General features: G+C 55.5%; 2 protein-coding genes and 1 long non-coding RNA gene across 9 annotated transcripts in view; 1 reads left to right on the top strand and 2 right to left on the bottom strand.

Annotated features, from left to right (window-relative positions):
- Positions 1-387: 387 nt before the first annotated feature.
- SWI5 (SWI5 homologous recombination repair protein) lies at positions 388-5930 on the bottom strand. The gene is made up of 6 exons (XM_008698900.2): positions 5882-5930; positions 5647-5755; positions 5312-5360; positions 3481-3602; positions 2276-2370; positions 388-732 (listed from the first exon to the last, which is right to left on the bottom strand). The coding sequence occupies exons 1-6, from the start codon at positions 5928-5930 to the stop codon at positions 668-670; spliced, it is 489 nt and encodes a 162-aa protein (XP_008697122.2). The 3' UTR covers positions 388-667.
- A 95-nt stretch (positions 5931-6025) lies between these two features.
- Positions 6026-18098, top strand: part of GOLGA2 (golgin A2) — a 16341-nt gene continuing 4268 nt past the window's right edge. The window contains exons 1-17 of one of the 5 annotated variants that reach the window (XM_040631969.1): positions 6026-6162; positions 7657-7779; positions 8896-8976; positions 11766-11882; positions 12164-12207; positions 12328-12391; positions 12781-12840; positions 13015-13095; positions 13872-13910; positions 14182-14244; positions 14326-14419; positions 14518-14624; positions 15566-15624; positions 15871-16012; positions 17140-17229; positions 17344-17451; positions 17646-17733. In XM_040631969.1, coding sequence (XP_040487903.1) covers positions 6079-6162; positions 7657-7779; positions 8896-8976; positions 11766-11882; positions 12164-12207; positions 12328-12391; positions 12781-12840; positions 13015-13095; positions 13872-13910; positions 14182-14244; positions 14326-14419; positions 14518-14624; positions 15566-15624; positions 15871-16012; positions 17140-17229; positions 17344-17451; positions 17646-17733 — 1444 coding nt within the window. In that variant the 5' untranslated portion in view covers positions 6026-6078. The remainder of the gene's footprint in view (positions 6163-7656; positions 7780-8895; positions 8977-11765; positions 11883-12163; positions 12208-12327; positions 12392-12780; positions 12841-13014; positions 13096-13871; positions 13911-14181; positions 14245-14325; positions 14420-14517; positions 14625-15565; positions 15625-15870; positions 16013-17139; positions 17230-17343; positions 17452-17645; positions 17734-18098) is intronic. The other 4 variants (XM_040631970.1, XM_040631972.1, XM_040631971.1 and 1 more) reach the window with 4 other exon arrangements.
- LOC121103106 lies at positions 8985-13915 on the bottom strand. Of its 3 annotated transcripts, none has more exons than XR_005835260.1 (3): positions 13852-13915; positions 11119-11207; positions 8985-10313 (listed from the first exon to the last, which is right to left on the bottom strand). It is a non-coding gene; the product is annotated as an uncharacterized LOC121103106 (long non-coding RNA). The 3 variants fall into 3 exon arrangements; XR_005835259.1 differs by lacking the exon at positions 13852-13915 and adding an exon at positions 11956-12157; XR_005835261.1 differs by lacking the exon at positions 13852-13915 and adding an exon at positions 11956-12157 and having other exon boundaries at positions 8985-10193.

Below are 18098 nucleotides of genomic sequence, written 5' to 3'. Positions count from 1 at the left end.
AGATTTTTTTATTTATTTATTCGACAGAGATAGAGACAGCCAGCAAGAGAGGGAACACAAGCAGGGGGAGTGGGAGAGGAAGAAGCAGGCTTATAGCGGAGGAGCCTGACGTGGGGCTCGATCCCATAACGCCGGGATCACGCCTTGAGCCGAAGGCAGACGCTTAACCGCTGTGCCACCCAGGCGCCCCTGAGCCTCAATTTCCTCATCTGTAAAATGGGGATAGCAATATTCATTTCTCAGAGGATGGACTCAGGCATTAGAGATAACGGATGTAAGGGGCTCAGCACAGTGCCTGGTGCATGTAAGCTTGTTATAATCCAAGGCAGGCTCTCTTTTCCCCCCCGGGGAAGATCAGGGGCTACCGGAGGAGAAGGACTCAGTGTAGAGATTCACACCAAGATTGTATGTTTATTTAAACAGGAGACACACACACACACCTAGATATCACTGGGACATTTCAGGAAACTTGGAGCAGGGAACAGCTCTTCGTCGTGGTCTGTCTCTTCTCTGGCTCCCTCCGGACTCAAACTGAGCTCTCTAGAAAAGGGCTTCTGGTGCTTCCTTGCTGGGAAGCCTGTGGGTGTGCCGGCTGGACTCTCACTGCCTCTCATGTTCAAATCCGCCTGTCCCACTGGGCTGCGGACAAAGGGCTGTGAGCCTTGGCTCAGTCATTCATATCCAGGCCAAATTCTGGATATAATTCTTTGGTGGTGACACCTCGGATCACGGCTGAAAGGAAAGAAGGAAGAAAGGATGCGTGTCCGGTGGGAGAAGTGGGAGGGAGAACGGCCTAGCCTGGACCCACTCCTGCACCTTCTCCCTGCTCCCCTAGTTGACTGAGATACCCTCTTGCTACTCTTACCACTATGCGCCCTACTTGGCCGCCCCAAACTAGACTCACTGAACCCTCACCCCACTTCCCAAAGGAGCCCCCCTGGGGTCCACTCAGAGCAGCCAGAGCCATCTGCTGAAAAGGTAAGTGGATCCTTACATTGCGCCTGGGGACTGCGGAAAACCCTCATGCTTAGCCTGGCCCGTGGGCCACGCCCTGGCCATTTGGTGATGCCATTCCTCTCGCTCCCTCAAAGACATTTTCTTCCTCTCAGAGGAGGGGGTCTCCTGAGGGGCCTTCCCTGACCACCTCAGCTCATCCCTACCTGCCACCCTGTTCATACCTCAACATTCTTCTCTGTCTCTGGCCTTTGTTTTCTTCATAGCACTTAATGCATTTTATAATTTCTTTGTTTGTGTTCCTTTACTTATTGACCATTCCCCTCCCCTCCCCCAGTACCAAAACATTAGTCACATGAGAACAGGGTCCTCCGAGCGTCTGGTTCTAGAGTGCCCCACACCCTGCGGAGCAGGTGCTCCGTAAGTGTCACCTGAACAAATGAGAAGACGGGCTGCCCTATCCTCTCCAGGGCCCGGGCCCGGAAAGACAGGTCTCAAGCTGGGCTCTATCTCACAAGAGCTGATGCCCTTAACCACCAGGCTACGGTCCCCTCACCTTCCCTTCTCCTTGGGGCCTGATCGACCTCCTTTCTCCATCTGTATTTCCCTCCTCCTGCTCTCTCCTTTCCTTCCTTGGGACCCACTCCCCACTGGAACAGAGCAGCCCTCCCCGCCAGACTCCTGGATGCTGACATGCAATTCTACAGGAAGTGCTCAACGACTGCAGCGACCAGGCAGACATCCCAGGCCTGCACCCTGTCCCAGACAGTCACTGGCTGCTGAACACTGGAGTGCCCACCGACCCCAGCCAGGTGACGGGACTGAGGCCATCCATGCCTCTGCTTGTTTCCAAACGGGACTGTTCTAACCAGCCCAGGCGCACAGGTGTCTGTGCCTCGGCTGAGGCCTCTGGAAGTCAGGCTGGGATCAAGGAAGAACGAAATACTCCTCTGAGTCACAGAGTCACCCTTCTGTGACATTCTGCCTCTGTAGCAAGTCAGCCACCGAGGTAAGGGTGGTGTGTCGATCAGTCCGAGGAGGCCCCAGAAGACCGGAACCGCAGCCCTCAATCTAGCAGGAAGGGAAGTTCCTGCTCAAACCTGCCTGGGGCTCTGAAGCAGACTCTACGCAGGAGGGAAGAAAGCCCAGGGACTCCTGTAAGAGCTGTACAGCTGCTTCAGGGCGTTCAGGGAGGGCGCCAGCTGAGAAGGATGGGAAGGCTGGCAAGTTAGAAGGCCCAGGAGCAAAATCCAGACACCCGGGGGAATGCGGAGTCCTTCCCTCCGAGCCCCGGCTGCTCCTCCGGGGTCCTGCTGCTCACCTAGTTTGCCTAGCAGCACCTGGCCTACGTCCTTGATGTCGTTGTACTCGTGGAGCTGGGAGATGTGGTCCTCCAGTTCATCCACACTGTAGCCTCTGGGGTGAGGGGTGGAGAGAGAGACAGAGAGAGGATCTTTAACAAAGCTAAGGAGCAGCCAAGGTTCAGAGAGTAACAAGGCATCTATGTAAAGATCTTATTTATTTATTTGTCAGAGAGAGAGAGAGAGCACACCAGCAAGGGGAGCAGCAGGCAGAGGGAGAAGCAGACTCCCCGCTGAGCAAGGAGCCCAATGTGGGGCTTGATCCCGGGACCTTGGGATCCTGACCTGAGCCGAAGGCAGACACTTAACCGACTGAGCCCCCCAGGCATCCTGTGCATATTAAATAGATGCCTTGTGGGACACTTGGTGGCTCAGTTGGTTAAGAGTCTGCCTTCAGCTTAGGTCAGGATCCCAGGGTCCCGGGATTGAGTCTCACATCAGGCTCCTTGCTCAGCGGGGATCCTGCTTCTCCCTCTGCCTGCTATTCTCCCTGCTTGTACTCTGTCTCTCTCTCTGGCAAATAAATAAAATCTTAACACACACACACACACACACACAAGTTCACTAAGGGCCTACTAGGGACAAGACAGACCCTGCCCTCAGGAAGCTTACGGTAAGGCACGAATCTGCCTAGCCCCTCACTCCTGGCCAATCTCCCTGTGCCCTTAGGGAGCGGTTCCCAGCCACACTGGTACTATGTGACCCTGGCCACAGCAGGGGGATTCACAGATGGGAACATGAGTGGCTAGTCAGATGCCCTCCCATATGAAATGCACATTCAAAGACTGCTCAGTCTGTGCCACGTGGCTGCAGCAAGGGGCGTGAAAGAGTCCAGGAGTTGTGGAAGAGCCAGCTTCCCCCAGGCCCTGGAGAGCCCACCTGCGGAGAGAGAATGGAGTTGGTGTGCAGACGGAAGCAGAGGCAGAGAGAGACCGGAAGCAGAGGCAGAGACAGAATGATAACCTCTGCTCCGGACAGCTTTCCGCTTCCTAGTTCGGCTCCTCCCAGGTCTGACCACACCCTACCCGAGAGAGGCTGCTGAGACACGCTGAATCCCTCACAGGGCACGGTCCTGGTTTTACGCTAAGCTAGTGTGGCTGCGTTTCAGTTACTGGGCCCCTGATTAAGTTATCTTAAGCATGCTGAGGAGCCCAATGAGACTTACTCAGATATTAATTGGGCGATCTCCTTGTCCAGCAGGTCCCTCTTCTCCTTCAGTTTCTGAATGTCAAGGTGCAGAGAATCCTCGCTGGTCCCATCAGCCTGGCCAAACTCGGGAGATGGCCGCTGAGCGGAACACAAAGTCATTAGCCAGACTGACCCATTATCCACAATTCAGAACCTACACGTTGTCCCTAACAAATCACCCCCCCCTTCTGCTTGGTGACCGACACCCCTCACCCCCGAATAAGATTACATTGCCCAGCTGCCCTTGGAATTAGATGTAGCCCTCCAAGTTCTGGCAAGTGGAAGTTAATCAGAAATCATGTATGCAACGTCTGGGCATTGTCCTTCCAGGGAGAGGATACGCCTTTCTCTGGCCTTCCTTCCTCCTTCCTGCTGGCTGGAATGTGGACGTAATGGTAGAGCTGAGCAGTACCTTGGGCGATAAGGTAGAGCCATGTGGAAGGTGTGGTGGAACAAGACAGAGGCCTGGGACCCTGAGGACTGTTTAGGGCACCATTATCTGGGGTTTCTTTCAGGCCTAGCCATACCCAATCCTAATTAAAGGGCTCATCCCGGCCCCTCATCTGACCCCAGATAATCTGCCTCACGTTTACTTCTTGGATGCTCAAATCTATAATGTCGCTGGGCTTATAATTTCATTGGATAACAAAACCCTTCCCAGGCGCTGCACTTCATCTTTGCCCTCTCTGCCTCTAGAAGCTGCAAAGGCCAGTGCCTGGTACGCTGCGAACCTTTAGGAAATGAATGTTGATCAACTGTCTACACATGATACGAGAAGAGGCCAAGGAAGACATGGTTCCTACTCTCAGGCCAGGGGCTTTTGATAGGTCAGGTGACAGGGAGTAAGCACTATCTGCCAGGCACTGGCAAAGGCTCCAGGGATTCAGCAACGGGTGAGACATCAAGCCTGGCCCCTGCCTTCATGGAACATATATAGAACACCCAATGATTATGTTTTTCCTCCAGAGACCTCCATTTAAAGCTCTACTCACACTTCCTCAGGAAGGCCTTTGCTGACCACCCGGCCTAACATGGTCCCTCCTCAATGGCTCACTGTTCTTTTGTCCTGATATTATCTAACATCCATCACCACGTGACATACACGTTTCATTAACAATATTCTGTTCGTCGCCGGCCTTACGCCACTGGAGTGTAAGCCCACGAACGCAGGGGCGGTGTTTTGTTCACGGTGTCCCCAACAGTGCCTGGCACATGGTAGGCACTCAATAATGTCAGAGGAGGGGGTGAATGACAAATAATTCATTAACTAACGACTAGCCTGAAAAGTGCTTCTAAGCTGAAGTACAGTGTGCGGCGGACTGAGTCAGAAGTGGGGGCGAGGCTTCTCTGAGGGTCCTCAACTCTAAAGGATGAGCAGCTCTTGCTAAAGAGCTGGAAGGAAAGTATTCCAGAAGGGGACAGTGCATCCAAATGGCAAAGGCAGGACAGAGCCCATGTGTCCGAGGGAATGAGCGCGGTTTCTGTGGGGGGTGGAACAGGTGAGGGAGGGGATCCTGGTGTTTTCAAAACCAACCACCTGTGGTGCTGTCAGGAAGGAGGAGAGACGGAGCCCACTGGGAGAGCCTGGGGTACCACCGGCAAAGGCCGGGACACTGCTGCTTCTTTGAAGCTTGGTGGGCAGGAGGAAAAGAAGGGGGAGGACTGAGAAATGACCTGGAGTTTCTCGGCAGAACAAGGTCCGCTGGGGGACGGCTTGAAGAGGGCTGTTGGGGATGGAGAGAAGGGCTGGAGCAGCACGGACTTTCACGGTGGCGGGTGAGGGGGGCGGGGTACACAGGCATACTCACAGGGGATTGGAAGGCCCCGCGGCAACTTTTGGAAAGTCCTGGTTGAGTCCTGGAGAAGAATCCGAGAAAAAGGCTGATTGAACCTAGAGTCCGCTCTGGGAGGAAAGGGGTGTGGGAGGTTACGAGTTGGGAAGGGGGCAGTTATGGTCCGGGATCAGGGTAGGGATCCTCAAGGAAGGGGAGACTCTGAGAGGGGGGAGTGTGTGGAGGGCCAGATGGGGGGGGGTCTCCGGAAGTGATCTCTGGGACGAGAGAGTCTGGGGCAGGGCTATGGGGAGTCAGGAAAGGGACTGTGAATGGAAGCCCTTTCGCCCTGCTCTCCGCTCCTCGCCCACCTCCGGAGCCCTGGGGTCCGGGGCCCCCGTCTAGGGGGAGTATGCGGTGCAGGAAGGTCCAGGGCGAGAGAGGGAGAGCGACCCCTCAGGCCCGCCAGGTATTCGGAATCTTATGACGGAGACCGGGAACGGTCATATCTCGAGATGCGCGCGCATCCTGCAAGCTCAGGCCCCGCCCCTTCCTCGAGGTGGGCGGGGACATCGGCTGCGCGCGCAGCTTTCATTGTGACTCCACCTGTCCCCTGCGGCCCGCGGCGGCCTGGCCACGCCCCTTTCCCTTTCATCTTCCTCACCGGCCAATAGGATTGGAGCTTTGGGGCCACGCCCACCCAGCTGCTGCCTAGAAACTCTGGAGTCCCTCCTTTTCTGGCTCAGTCGCACATCGGCGCGGTGACTGCCGGAAGCAATTCCGCAGTGGTTGCCGGGATCTTGATGATGTGGCCCCCCCTTCCCCCTCCCCGTCCCGGGATGTCGGAAGAAACCCGACAGCTCAAACTGGCTGCGGCCAAGAAAAAGGTAAAATGTGCCGGGTCGCGGCTCCCTGACCCAGCCAAAGGCCCCTCCGACCGCCGGGCCGTGGTCAGAGTCTGTGCTGCCCCTGAGGCACACAGGGCGAGCCCCTCGGCGCCCCTTGGCGCCCCCCCCAAAGTCTTCTCAGCCAGTCCCGCCCCCCGGCAGCCCAGCCCCCGCCTTCACCCGTCGCCCCCGGGTGACTTTGGGCCGGTGACCCTCGGGATCCCCGCTCCGGGCTTGGCCCTCGCCTTCTGCCACCCAGAACCGGAGGACCTGGGCTCCCCTGGCCGGTCCAGGTCTCCGAGGACCTCCGTCCCGGCCCTGCTTTCCCCTCCCCCACCGCGGAGCGGCGATTCGGGCGTCGGTAGGGAGGAGTGGAATGTAGTTACGTCACAATCCCCCTCGGAACTGTCATTAGCGCCGCGAGCCCGGTGTTTGATCTTACTACCCAGTCCCCCAGTGTTTTCATATCCTTTCCGGTTTCTCTGGTCGCGGCACAAATTTCCAGCTTCAAGGGGCCTGGGGACTATGGGACCTAGGTGGAAGATGTTTCAGGAGCCCTTACTCTAGACTGTTCCCCATCCTTAGACGTTGACTTCACCAGTGATCGTGGAACATTGATAACACCTTGGTGACAATGGGGGAGAATGTGTTTTCTTTAGTATGGTTTCCTCCTAGGTTTCTACTGTCCAGAGAGACTTTCACATTTTAAATCTGAATTCTCTACCTCACACTTTAACTCCCTATGATTCTGGGACCAGAGTCCCCCTCAATCAGTGGTCTTTGGTGTGAGATCTTCTTATGGGGGGAACAGATCTCTGGAACCTGAACTTCACAGGTGGGAATCTGGAACCTGAACTTCACAGGTGGGAATCTTCCCCAAACCATCCTCTCAACATGGAGTGTTCTAAGTGCCACAGGATAATATGGGACCGAAGCATCAGATGTGCTTGATTCTCTTGAGAGAGAAAAGTCCTTTTATATTAATGTACCTAGGGATAACATTTGCAAAGATTTGTAAGATTATAATAGACTTCTCTCTGAAATAGTGCTTGGGTTGTCGTCCTCCTGTTACGTTCCCACATTCACTAGGTGTGTGCCTTCATTGCCTTCTGCCGTCAGGATACATCCATGTAAAAGTTTGATAAGTACTATTGTGCAGCTTTAACAGATGGGTAGGAAAGGACTCTGAAGTCTGATTACTCAGATGTTTACTTTCCATCTCCACCTCTGATTTTACCTCTTGGCACTTGCTGATTTCATGGCATAACACCAGAACTCGGAGTCAGAAGACTAAGTGTAAATTCTGTTACTGCACCCCTGCCTTTAACGCCATGTTATCATTCCATATCTGCAGTCGCCGAGAATGACAACACCTTGTAGGGCTATTGGTGGCAATCAGATGGCAAAGATAGGAGTATATCGTAAACTACAAAGTTGGTTGTGAATACAGGGGATTATAGTTCTCATGAGTCCCGCTGCTTTTCCTTTCTGCAGTTGAGGGAATACCAGCAGAAGAACAGCCCTGGTATTCCTGCAGGAGTGAAGAAGAAAAGAAAGATCAAAAATGGCAGTAACCCAGAAAAAACGACTTCTGATGGTTGCCATTCTTCTGAGGATGTGAGTATTGGCCAGGCTCCTGGGACCAGGGGTACTTGAGGGACAAGTAGAGGGTGATGGTTAAGATTGTGGAAGAAGTATCAGGTACAGGTTTGAATCCTACCTATCCCTTTGCTGGGATAATGTCCTTGCTAGGAATATATTTCCACATCAGTAAAATTAGGGTAATGTTATCTTGCTTACACTTGGGACACTGGAATGAGATGGTTGATTTTTTTTTTTTAAGATTTATTTATTTTAGAGAGAGCGGGTGAGCAGGGGGAGGGGCAAAGGGAGAGGGGGAGAGAGAAAATCCTCAAGCAGACTCCTGGCTGAGCACAGAACCTGATGTGGAGCTCCGTCCCAGGACCCTGAGATCGTGACTTGAGCTGAAAGAAATCAAAGAGTTGGACATTTAACTGACTGAGCCACCCAGGCCTGGTACAGGGCCTGGTGCATAGGAAAGATTCAGTAAAGGGTAGTGGTATTTGACATACTGGTCTGGTGACTTTCCTCATCCCCAGCCTCAAAGGGGGAGCCAGGCAGTGAGAGCAGCCATGTGCCATCATGCTGTCCCTTTAGGAAGCACCAAAAGAGGCCTAGGGTGTAGCAAGGAGAGAGCCCCAAGCACTTGGGTTAGGTGACAGTGAGTTTGGAGTCCATCTTTGCCACTGACTTGCTGGGCGACCTCAGGAAAATCACTTCCTCCCCTGGGCCCAGTGGCCTCATCCGTAAGATGATATTGTTGGAGCAGATCAGTGTCTTTCAGACTTCTAGCTGGAGCCCCCTTTGTTCAAGCGAACCCTTCCTCGGAAGTCTGGTTTTTAAAATGGAGATGGCATTCTGTCAGATTCGTCCCCAGCATCCTGGGCCTGAGGAGCGGGTCTCATGAATGTATTAAGAAAACCGCTGCATCGGGCCGGTGACTGCATTCTCTGTCTCGTTCGGGGGACCTTTCCCTCTGTGTACGTTGATTTCTGCCTCCAGCAAGGCAGCCAGTGGCCGTTTGGGAAGGCGGCCCAGGCCGTGGATTTGTTCCCTCTGTCTTCTCTTCTTCCTTTCCTGACTCTCTCACCTCTCTCTAAGCCACTTTTCTCTCTCCCCTTGCCCTTGTTTCTCCCTTCTCGCCTCCTGTAGATTCAGGACATTCTGAAGGTGCTGGTGTCCGACCTTAACCGCTCCAATGGGGTAGCGCTCCCCCCATTGGACAAGTGGCAGGTGAGGCAGTGCCGAGCCCCCTCTCTGGCTTGCTCTCTCCCGGCTGTGCATGCCCCAAGGCTTCTCTGGTTTGGGGGATACTTTGCCTCTGGCTTATTTTATGTTGCTGTCATTAACCCTCAGCCTGTTCATGTCTGCTTTGTTCACCTGCTTGGTTGGTTGGGTTGTTTTCCTTGCCCCGTAGCTTTTATCATCTTGAAGAAGGTGAGACACACCTTGAAGTTGAAAGGTGATTTGGGAAAGCTTCCAGAGCAGGAGAGTGGGATCTGGGCATTTCAAGCCTTGCGTATGAATACCCACTGGCGTGTCAGACTCAGAGAGATTAAATAAAAGCAAACCTTCGGGCTTGCCCTTTGGGCACCTGTCCCCAAAAGACCAATAGACCACATAGCAGTTTGTGCTGTCTTTGAATTGGATGAATTCACTTTGGTTTGAGAGTAGGTAACTGTAGGGTTAAGACAAAGGGAGTGTATGTTAGAGTTACAAGGATCGAGGTTATTTTATCGGAGGCATTAACTGAGCGACCAGGACATCCTGCCCCTGTTCTCTCTTAAAAATCAACTGGACACTTTGGCTGTGTATTCAGTGGGCCCTTGCTGGGGGAGGCAGTTGGCGAGGTGCTCAAGAAAAGAGGTGAACCAGGTCGAATGCACACTGAGGGCGGCAGACCCTCCTGTAAGAAGCAAAGGTAGAATGTGGCAACGTTCCGAGTGCCCAGCCGAGGGCGAGGTGGGTTCTGAGTGGACTCGAGACTGGTTTGAAGATTACAGGTGGGTAGCATTTATCCATACAGAGAGAGGGGAAAGTGGGAGTCCCAGGCAGAGGGAGGGTGGGATGCAGGTAACAGCCAGCATTATGAGCTCACAGAGCATCTCCCAGAAAGCCAGGGAGCCTGGGTGGGTTTTCTGGACGTGATGTTCGCACTTTGTCCTGGGACACTAGTCAGGCCAGGGGAGTAGGGCTGAGTACGGCCAGGTCCTGCAAGAGATGGCATGGGGAGAGAGCAGGGACAGAGCCCTGGCTGCTGGTGTGAGAGGCTTTCACTCACTGGGACCGCTCACGCCTGGGTGGTCAGGGCTGTCCAGGTGCTGTGACTCACCTTGTGGGCTCAGAGGAGCTGCTGAGGGGCACGGGGAAGGGAGCGCAGGCCTAGAGGACTCCTGAAGCTGGTATTTGCACGGAGTTCGGAGATTCTGTGCCCGCATCCCTCTGTTGTCCTGGAAATGAAGACCCAGATCCTCCTTGTGGTTTTTAAATCCTGTCTGTGTCAGTGGCTGTTTCCCACTTAAGTTTTCGTTCCCGCAATGCAGGCTTGTGGTTACAGATCCTGGACAGAGCTGATAGCATTTCCAGAAATGGAGAATCATGGAGAAATAAAATTTTAATGGAATGGGACCGTCGGGGGAGTGGAGAGTGATTTTTTAAATACTCCATACTTTTGCTATAAACCTAAAATTGTGAAATAACTTGATCATAAAATCGTCATGTTACATATATTTAAGTCCTCAGAAAATTACTTTTTTCCTTTTCTGAACGTTCTTGTGTCTAGTGCTAGGGATCCATGGGAACCCAGGATGCCAGGAGGCACCCAGAGCTTGCCAGGGCCCAGGGCTAGAAGTGCCCACCTCCCCCAAAGTCTCAAGCCCAGCCAGCTGCTGAGCCTCTGCTCTAACCTAGGAGATTCTGTTGACAGGTTGGCAAGGCAATGCCAGGTTCCAGGGTCAAAGGTCACAGCCTGGACAGTAAACAGGCAAATTGCTTGGTTCAGCCTCAGCTTCTCGGGCTCTGCAGCACTTGCTCTAAGGAGGGCAGTAGAGGTGACTTCTCAGAGGCTAGGGCTGTTCCTCCCCGCCCCGGCCTCGCTGGCCAGGCCTTGACTCCCTAGTGTGCGCCTGTCTTCAAACTCAAGCTTGTCTGCCATCTTCCCCAAGTCTCTGCTCATCTTTGCTCCTCGTCAGACATTAGATCGTAGAGCCAGATGCTTGGACTGTGTCAGGCCTGAGCTTGGAAGGAGGCTGGGTGGGGCCCTGGTCAAGCAGGTGGGTCCAGGTGGGGAACAGGGAGCGGTTTCTGCATGACTCCTTGTCCCCAATCCCAGGATTGTTCTCCAGGATACCAAGAGTCAGAGGGCAGACATCTTACCTCTGGTTTCTCAGGTTGCTTCTCGGTTGGGTAGGAGTTTCAGAGCTAGGAGGTTGGGGTGGGGCCAGTGGCCGTGTTTTTCTTTTTACCTGCAGGAGTAAGGTGAGGCTTCTAGTTAGCTTCTATCCCAGAAAAGGCCTGAATTGCGCAAATGCAGCGCGTAGTTGGGGATAGGAAGGGGAAAGGAAAAGAGAGCAGAGAGGAAGGAGGCAGATAGTGGCATTGACCACGTCCTTCATCACCAGCACCCTGTGCCTGGCAGGGGCCCAGGGTGAGGGTCACCCTGGCATTCCAGAAGAACAGTGCCTTCCTTCTCCCTGACTGGGGACACCTGTCTCCCACCTGCTGTGGATGCCACAGGTCAGAACCTGGTACTGTGTCTTGCTGAGCTCCACAGAGAACAAGGCCCTCGTGTTCACGGAGGAGGTCGCGCAGACCCTGCTTTGAGCTTTGGCCGTCTAGAAGGCTGCAGAGCGGCCCTCAGCTTGGGCGAGTCATAGCCACACTCCAGAGTGGCTCCCAGCATGTGTGACTGTCACTCTGACCACAGCAGCACCTGTCCTGCCCGCTCTGCACCCCTGCATCCATGGCAGCAAGGCGCCTTCTTACCCGCATGGTCCCTAACCCCCTGCTCTGTTCTGTGACAGACGCCCAAAGACCGCGCTGCTCCTGCCTCACCAACTTTTGATGACACCGTGTCACCTGGTGGTGTCCCTTCCCCCTGTGCTAGTCCCCCCCGTGTCACTAGCATGGCATCAGTTCAGGTTTGTGCCTCCTCCCCCCTTGCCTGCCGCCCCACTGTACGTTCATCCCCCCCCCCCAGAGGACTGTGTGTACCTGCTTTGGGTCCTCTTCCCCTTTCTTCATGTAGCTTGGTTCCTAGAGCCAAGTGCCCTTTCCAGAGGACTGAGGCGGGAGGCCAAGACCAGGTCTTTCCTTGAAGTCTGGGGAGCTGGCAGGTTGTCAGAAGCAGCTTGCCTCCCCCCACCCCTGGGCGGTCTTACTAACAATGGAGTGACCACTTCGTGTGTTTCTTTCTGAACAGAGTCAGGATGTAGAAAATGGCCCTTTCCTCATGGATGAAAACAAGTGAGTATCTCCTGTGGGGGCAGCAGTCCCTAGGCCGAGGGAGTCGGGGCAGGACACTGCCTGCAACCCCCTCTTTCCCATCGAGCCTCCCGCAGCCCTGACTCCCCTGTTCGTCCCCAGATGTCTGTCATCTACCGAGAGCTTGCGACAACTTTCTCAACAGCTCAATGGTCTTGTGTCTGAGGTACCCCAGAACTTGAAACCCAAGGGGGTAGATGGCGGGGGCGGGGGGATGTGACAGAAAGAAACTGAGGCGGAGATTCCCAAGAGGGAGGGACGAGCCTGGGAGCAGCCAGCTGGCTGGGGAATGTTCAGCTCGGCAAGACTCCTCTGAGTCCTCTTTGAAGCTCCCCAGGTGAAGGGGTTGGGCCTCGAAGCTGGTTACATCATTTGACCCCTCCGCAGAAAGCACCGAATGAGGGCTGCCTGGGAGGGACGGGCGAAGGGGAGAGAAGCAGCAGGGGGAGCTGGCACAAAGGGGTCAGGCTGCTGACAGGCGGGACGGGGAGTCAGAGGGCTCGGGCACCGAGGAGGGCAGAGCGCACCTCCAAGCGAGCCTCTCATGTCTCCTAGTCTTCATCCTACGTCAATGGGGAGGGCCTGGCGTGCTCTGCTAACATGAAGGATTTGGAGGTAAGTGGGTCTAGACCCAGTGACCCTGCAGGCCAGCCCCCCCTCCCACAGCGGGGGCTGGGAGCCCCGCTGCCAGCTGAGACAGCCCAGACAGCCCCCAACCCTAATGACTGCTCTCTCTACCTCTCCCCCCACCCTCGTCCACCTCCTCCTCCTTCTGTGCATGCGCCTCAGAGCCGGTACCAAGAGCTCTCACTAGCCCTGGACTCCAGCAGTCTAACAAACAAACAACTCAGTAGCAAGATAGAGGAATTGGTAAGAGTCCAGTGGGGTCCCCTGATTCCACACTGCCGATCTGGGGCTCCAGCTGCTCCCTGGGGCTCTGAAGAAAGGGGCTGGGGGCCCCTGGTGCCAAGGGAGAATGGGGTGCCGGGGGGCCTGAGTCTCCGCTGGAGGGACCCCGGAGCACGGAGCATGCAGCATGGCTCTCTGTGGCTGCCCTCTTCGCCTCCTCTCTGTTCTCCAGACACCCCTGCTTGAGTCCTCCCCATCCTTGCCCCGGGGCTCCTGCCTCCGGGAGGAAGCACTGGCTTGACTGGTGCGCTTCGGCCCTGACTCAGCCCCTAATTTGCTCCATCTTCAAACTCGGATGAGTCACCTTTCCTCTCTGGGCTTCGGTTTCCTGAGGAGGTAGAACTGGAGGTGGCCAAGGTCCCTTTTAGCTCCTAGAATCAGGTCCTCCTTATTCCTGTATCAGAACCTGGCCTGGGGGGGCGTGCTCAGTAAATATTTGTCGAATGAACGCACCCTTCCGAACCACGAGCTGACAGAAGGGTAGTCTCTCGCTTCTCAGCTCCCCTTTCTAGAGGTTTAGGTCCTTGTTCTTTCATCTGGGTCCAGACTCTCACTTGTGTAGCCGTGAGCAGAGCCACCCAAGACCCAGAGTCTCTTTCCTTGGGAGAGTCTGTCAGTTCATGTCCCCGTGAACTTGCCTTTAAAACCCATTCCTGGCCCCTGCCCATCCTCTGTCTTGGTGTGGGGACGGTAGTAAAGGGGGACAGACTGAGTTACCTTCCTTTGACTCTCCACAGAAACAACAGAACCAGGAATCTTTGGATCAACTGGAAAAAGTAACGTGATTTCTTTGCTGATGATGTGGGAGATGGTTTGGGGAGGGCTAAGACATGGAGGCCCATTCTCGGTCTGCTCCTAGCCTGGAGGAATAAAGGGCCCCTCGTTCCCCACCCGCTGCCCACCCTCCCCTGCCCTCGCCCCCCCCACCCCCATCTGGCCACATTGTTGAGCCTGTCCTGGGCCATCAGGGGCATTCTAGAAGCAGGTCCTTTGCTGTTTCATCTCTGCCTCCTCCCAGTCAGAGATGGTGTGTCCTTCCTCCTGCAGGAGAAGAAGGAGTTTGAGCAGAAGCTTGCAAAGGAACAGGGGTCTCTAAGGGAGCAGCTGCAGGTGTGTGGTGCCGAGGTCTCCCTCCCGCCGGAAACGCTTCCTTCCCTCCTCTTCAGCGCCCCTTTGCCTTCTCTCCCAAAGGTTCACATTCAAACCATAGGGATTCTGGTGTCTGAGAAGACCGAATTACAGACAGCCCTGGCCCATACCCAGCAGGCAGCCAGGCAGAAAGCAGGTGGGAGTCTAGGCGCCCTCCCATCCCTCAGCCTGGCACGCTGGCAGGCCTTGGGTGGGATTCCTTCCTGAGTTCCATTTCGAACTCTGTCGTTGCAGGAGAGTCCGAAGATCTTGCTAGTCGCCTGCAGTCTTCCCGCCAGCGCATCGGAGAACTGGAGCGCACCCTGTCTGCTGTCTCCACACAGCAGAAACAGGTGGACAGGGTGAGCCCGGCACCGGACCCGTCCGCTGGAGGCGCAGCTTTCCCGACAGGGGAGGGGCCCAAAGGTCCCCTCCGCATGATGGCATGTCTTATTGCCCAGAGGGCAGCACGGGCCGTTTCTCGTTTCTCGCCGCTTTAAAGTGGTGTGGTTGCTAGAAGCAACGCAGGGCTGAGCTGGCTGTCTTGGGGGCAGTTGGCCATGGTGAGGGCTGCTTTCTGGAGCGAGCACTGAATGCAGAGCCCAGAGCCTGAGAGCCAGCCCCGCCCGTCACTGGCTGTGGGCCTTGGCCAAGTACAGGACAGTGTATGTTACCATTTGTGTAGGAAGGGAAGCGTGTGTGTGATAGCTAGAAGGTGTGTGCAGGGGTGAGGAACAGGGTAGCTGGGAGGCCTGTCAGCTCTGTACCTTCTGAGTGGTGGGCCTATGAATAGATCGTTCCAAGAAGAGACAGAAGATCGCAATGCCAATGTAATTCCGCTCCTTGTGTCTGCTCCCCCACCGCAGGGAGAAAATGTGGGTAAAGAATCAGACAGACTGGGTGTTTAATTCCAGCTCTGTTGGGGATTGCAGGCCAACGACCTCACCTGTGACACTCTGTGTTCACCTGTAAAACAGACATGGTCGTGCCTGCCCCAAGCGGTGGTCACGAGGCTTGAACGCGACCCTTAGCCTGGCACCTGCTGACGTGCTCCAGGGAAGGGTCAGTCACGACGCTGCTCGTGACTGATAGCAATGCCACCTGCTCCGTCGGGGCCTCCGCCGGCCAGCCATGAATCTCTCCCACCCTTACCGAACTCTTGTCCGAGGCAAATGAGAACAGGGGCTTGGAAAGGCTTCGAATGGAACGTCAGGCGTGGCTGTGGAATAGTTACCGCTGCTAGTAGTCCGCCCGCCGCACCTCCCCCCTGCTCGTGTCTGACCTCGCCTTTCTGTGTTCGCAGCACAACAAGGACTTAACCAAAGAGCGAGATGCCCTGAAGCTGGAGTTATACAAGAACAAGTAGGACGGCTGGGGGCTGGGGGCTGGGGAGCGGGAGGGGTGCAGGAGCCAGGGGAGGGGGTCGTACCGGTTAGGACACCAACCAAACCACTCAGGTCTCTCTGCCCTGCCACTGGGGACTCTGGTTCCCTGGGGTCCCTTCCGACGCCCCTGTTCTGTGGCTCTGTGGCCAGCGTGGCGGGTTGATGACCAGAGGGCTCCTTTCTGTTCTGTACCCGTGTCTTTCCTCGCTGCCTGTGGCCACAGCAAAACCAACGAGGACCTGAAGCAGCAGAACTCGGAGCTGGAAGAGAAGCTTCGCGTGTTGGTGAACGAGAAGGCGGGCATGCAGCTCAGGGTGGAGGAGCTGCAGAAGAAGCTGGAGATGTCAGAGCTGCTTCTGCAGCAGGTAAGGCCGGCGCCCCAGGGAGCCGGAGCGCCATCCGTCTGGGGCCTCGGCCTCCCGGGACTGTCGTGGGTGGCCTGTAGCCGTGAGCGGGGACATTGGATCCTCGTTTGGGCCCTGCCTTGGAATCCTGCTCGAAACATTGATCAAAATCTACAGGTCGGGGCCCGGCCCAGATCTGTGGAATCAGGATCTCAAGGATGGGGCTTTTTTATTTTTGTTTAAAGCGTCCTGGGTGAAAACCATTGTTGTGTAGGTGACAGGCACAAGGCTAGCCCGCGAGTCCGTCTGCTTCCTCTTGGAGGGTGGGCCACCAGGGTCAGAGAGCTCCCCTCCGTCTTCATACTGAGCCATACTCTGCCTTCATGTCTCTTCCCTCGGTGGGGCTCTTCCCTCCCGATCAACACAGGAAAAATCTCGTCTCTTTCCCAAGACAGACCTTCCAATACTCGGTGGTGGTGGTGGGGGGGGTTTCTGTTCAGATTCCTTGTTGCTCCCTCATCTTTTCCAAGCTACATAGCCCCAGCTGTTGCTCATGGGGGCTGCCACCCTCCTGACTGCTTTCTCCTGGATGGGACCCGATTTGTTAGGGCTCCTCTTATGGTCGGTCCCCCAGAGCGGAACATGAGTCTCTAAATTTGGTCTGGCCTGGGCAGCACACCGAGCTCTCTACCCATCTGCCCGTCTGGCCACCCATCCATTCAGCCAGTGTTAATCGAGTGTCTCCTCTGTGGCCTGTCCCTGTGATGGGCAGTCTTATGATAAATGGCCTGCTAGAGATAGAAAGTGAGGGCCTGAGGTTGTCCTGAAGTTGATGGACGCCCGGACTTTGTGCTCCGACCGCGCCAGTTCTAGGACCTGGATCAGTTTGTAGCCTTATCCAGTATAGCCAGAAAAGGATCTGGAAGGAGACACACCAGGTCAGGGGGACTGGGAGCTAGAGGAACACTTACAGTTACTCTAGTTAACAGAAGGCCCGTGGACGCAGTACTAATAATGTGAGCAGAGAGATCTTTATCGATCCCGACTTGTACGTGATCCCAGCTTAGACCCTTTTGCGGGGAGGGGGTGGGGGCCTTGCGTGGAACAGCCTGGGCTCCCTATATCTAACCTCATCTCTCTTTCTCCAGTTTTCTAGTGAATCGAAAACCCCTGACAGCAGCCAGGAGTTACAGCAGGCCCTGCACGAGCGGGCACAGCTGGAGACCCGTATGGGGCAGGTGAGGCCTTGCAGAGCCGGGGCGGGTGGTGGTGGAAGGAGGATGACCCCCGGTGCCCCGGAGCCGGTGAGGCGCAATGACGGCCCCTGCTCACCTCGGTGCCCCTTCTTGCAGCTGAGAGATACACTAAAGCAGCTGCAGCTGGAGAGAGACCAGTATGCAGAGAATCTGAAGGAGGAGAATGCCATTTGGCAGCAGAGGATGAAGCAGATGTCCGAACAGGTGAGACGGGACCTTCAGCCCCCCACCCTAGACACGTCACTTGATCTTTCCGGGCATCAGTAAAGCGGGAATCCTGTCACTTGCTGTGTGCAGCCAGAGGTGGCCGTGTGGTTTTTACGGGGGGAGGGGGTAGAGAGGCGATGTTCCCCCCCTTCCTGCCCCCCTGCAAGCCCCTCCCCTCGTGCTTTGGGCAGATGAACAAACTGAGGGAGGAGAAGGAGCACAGCGCGAATCAGGCGCGAGAGCTGGAGGCCAGCGTGGCCGAACTGAAGAGCCAGATAGGTGAGCGGGGCTGGAGGGGCTGGGAGTGGGATTAGTGGCAGAGGGCTGGTGAGGGTGCCTTCGAATGCCCGAGGATGTGGGTGGATGGAAGGGGACTGGGGCCAAGGGAAGGAGGTCTATACCAGGAGTTGGCTAGTCTGGATAGAGTGCCCCCTGGCCACCACCCAGCGTTGTCTTGAGCATAAAAACCTAAAGAACTCGATTCCAAAGTGTCTTGAAATATTGCACGTCCCATGAGTGTTAGGGGGCTGTTAGCCGGGAAGCCAGGGTTTGGGGTGACGAGACCCAGTTAGGAGCTGTGGACCAAGAAGAGGGGTTTCTGAAGCCACAGAGGTGAGAGGCCCCTACTGTGTGCCCCCCCCCCC

Source organism: Ursus maritimus, unplaced genomic scaffold, assembly GCF_017311325.1.
Source record: "Ursus maritimus isolate PB19 unplaced genomic scaffold, ASM1731132v1 scaffold_17, whole genome shotgun sequence".
NCBI classification, from domain to species: domain Eukaryota; kingdom Metazoa; phylum Chordata; class Mammalia; order Carnivora; family Ursidae; genus Ursus; species Ursus maritimus.
The sequence above is the reverse complement of the archived record's forward strand: the minus strand, read 5'-3'. Positions and strand labels throughout refer to the sequence as shown.

What these genes read in the sequence shown, in the direction of transcription:
- SWI5 (XM_008698900.2), bottom strand. Translation starts at nt 5,930, where the DNA reads ATGAAAGGGAAAGGGGCGTGGCCAGGCCGCCGCGGGCCGCAGGGGACA. An exon ending in CGGACCCCAGGGCTCCGGAG is followed by an intron (nt 5,361 to 5,646) that starts GTGGGCGAGGAG and finishes ATTCTTCTCCAG; the next exon opens with GACTCAACCAGGACTTTCCA. An exon ending in ATCGCCCAATTAATATCTGA is followed by an intron (nt 2,371 to 3,480) that starts GTAAGTCTCATT and finishes CCCTCACCCCAG; the next exon opens with AGGCTACAGTGTGGATGAAC.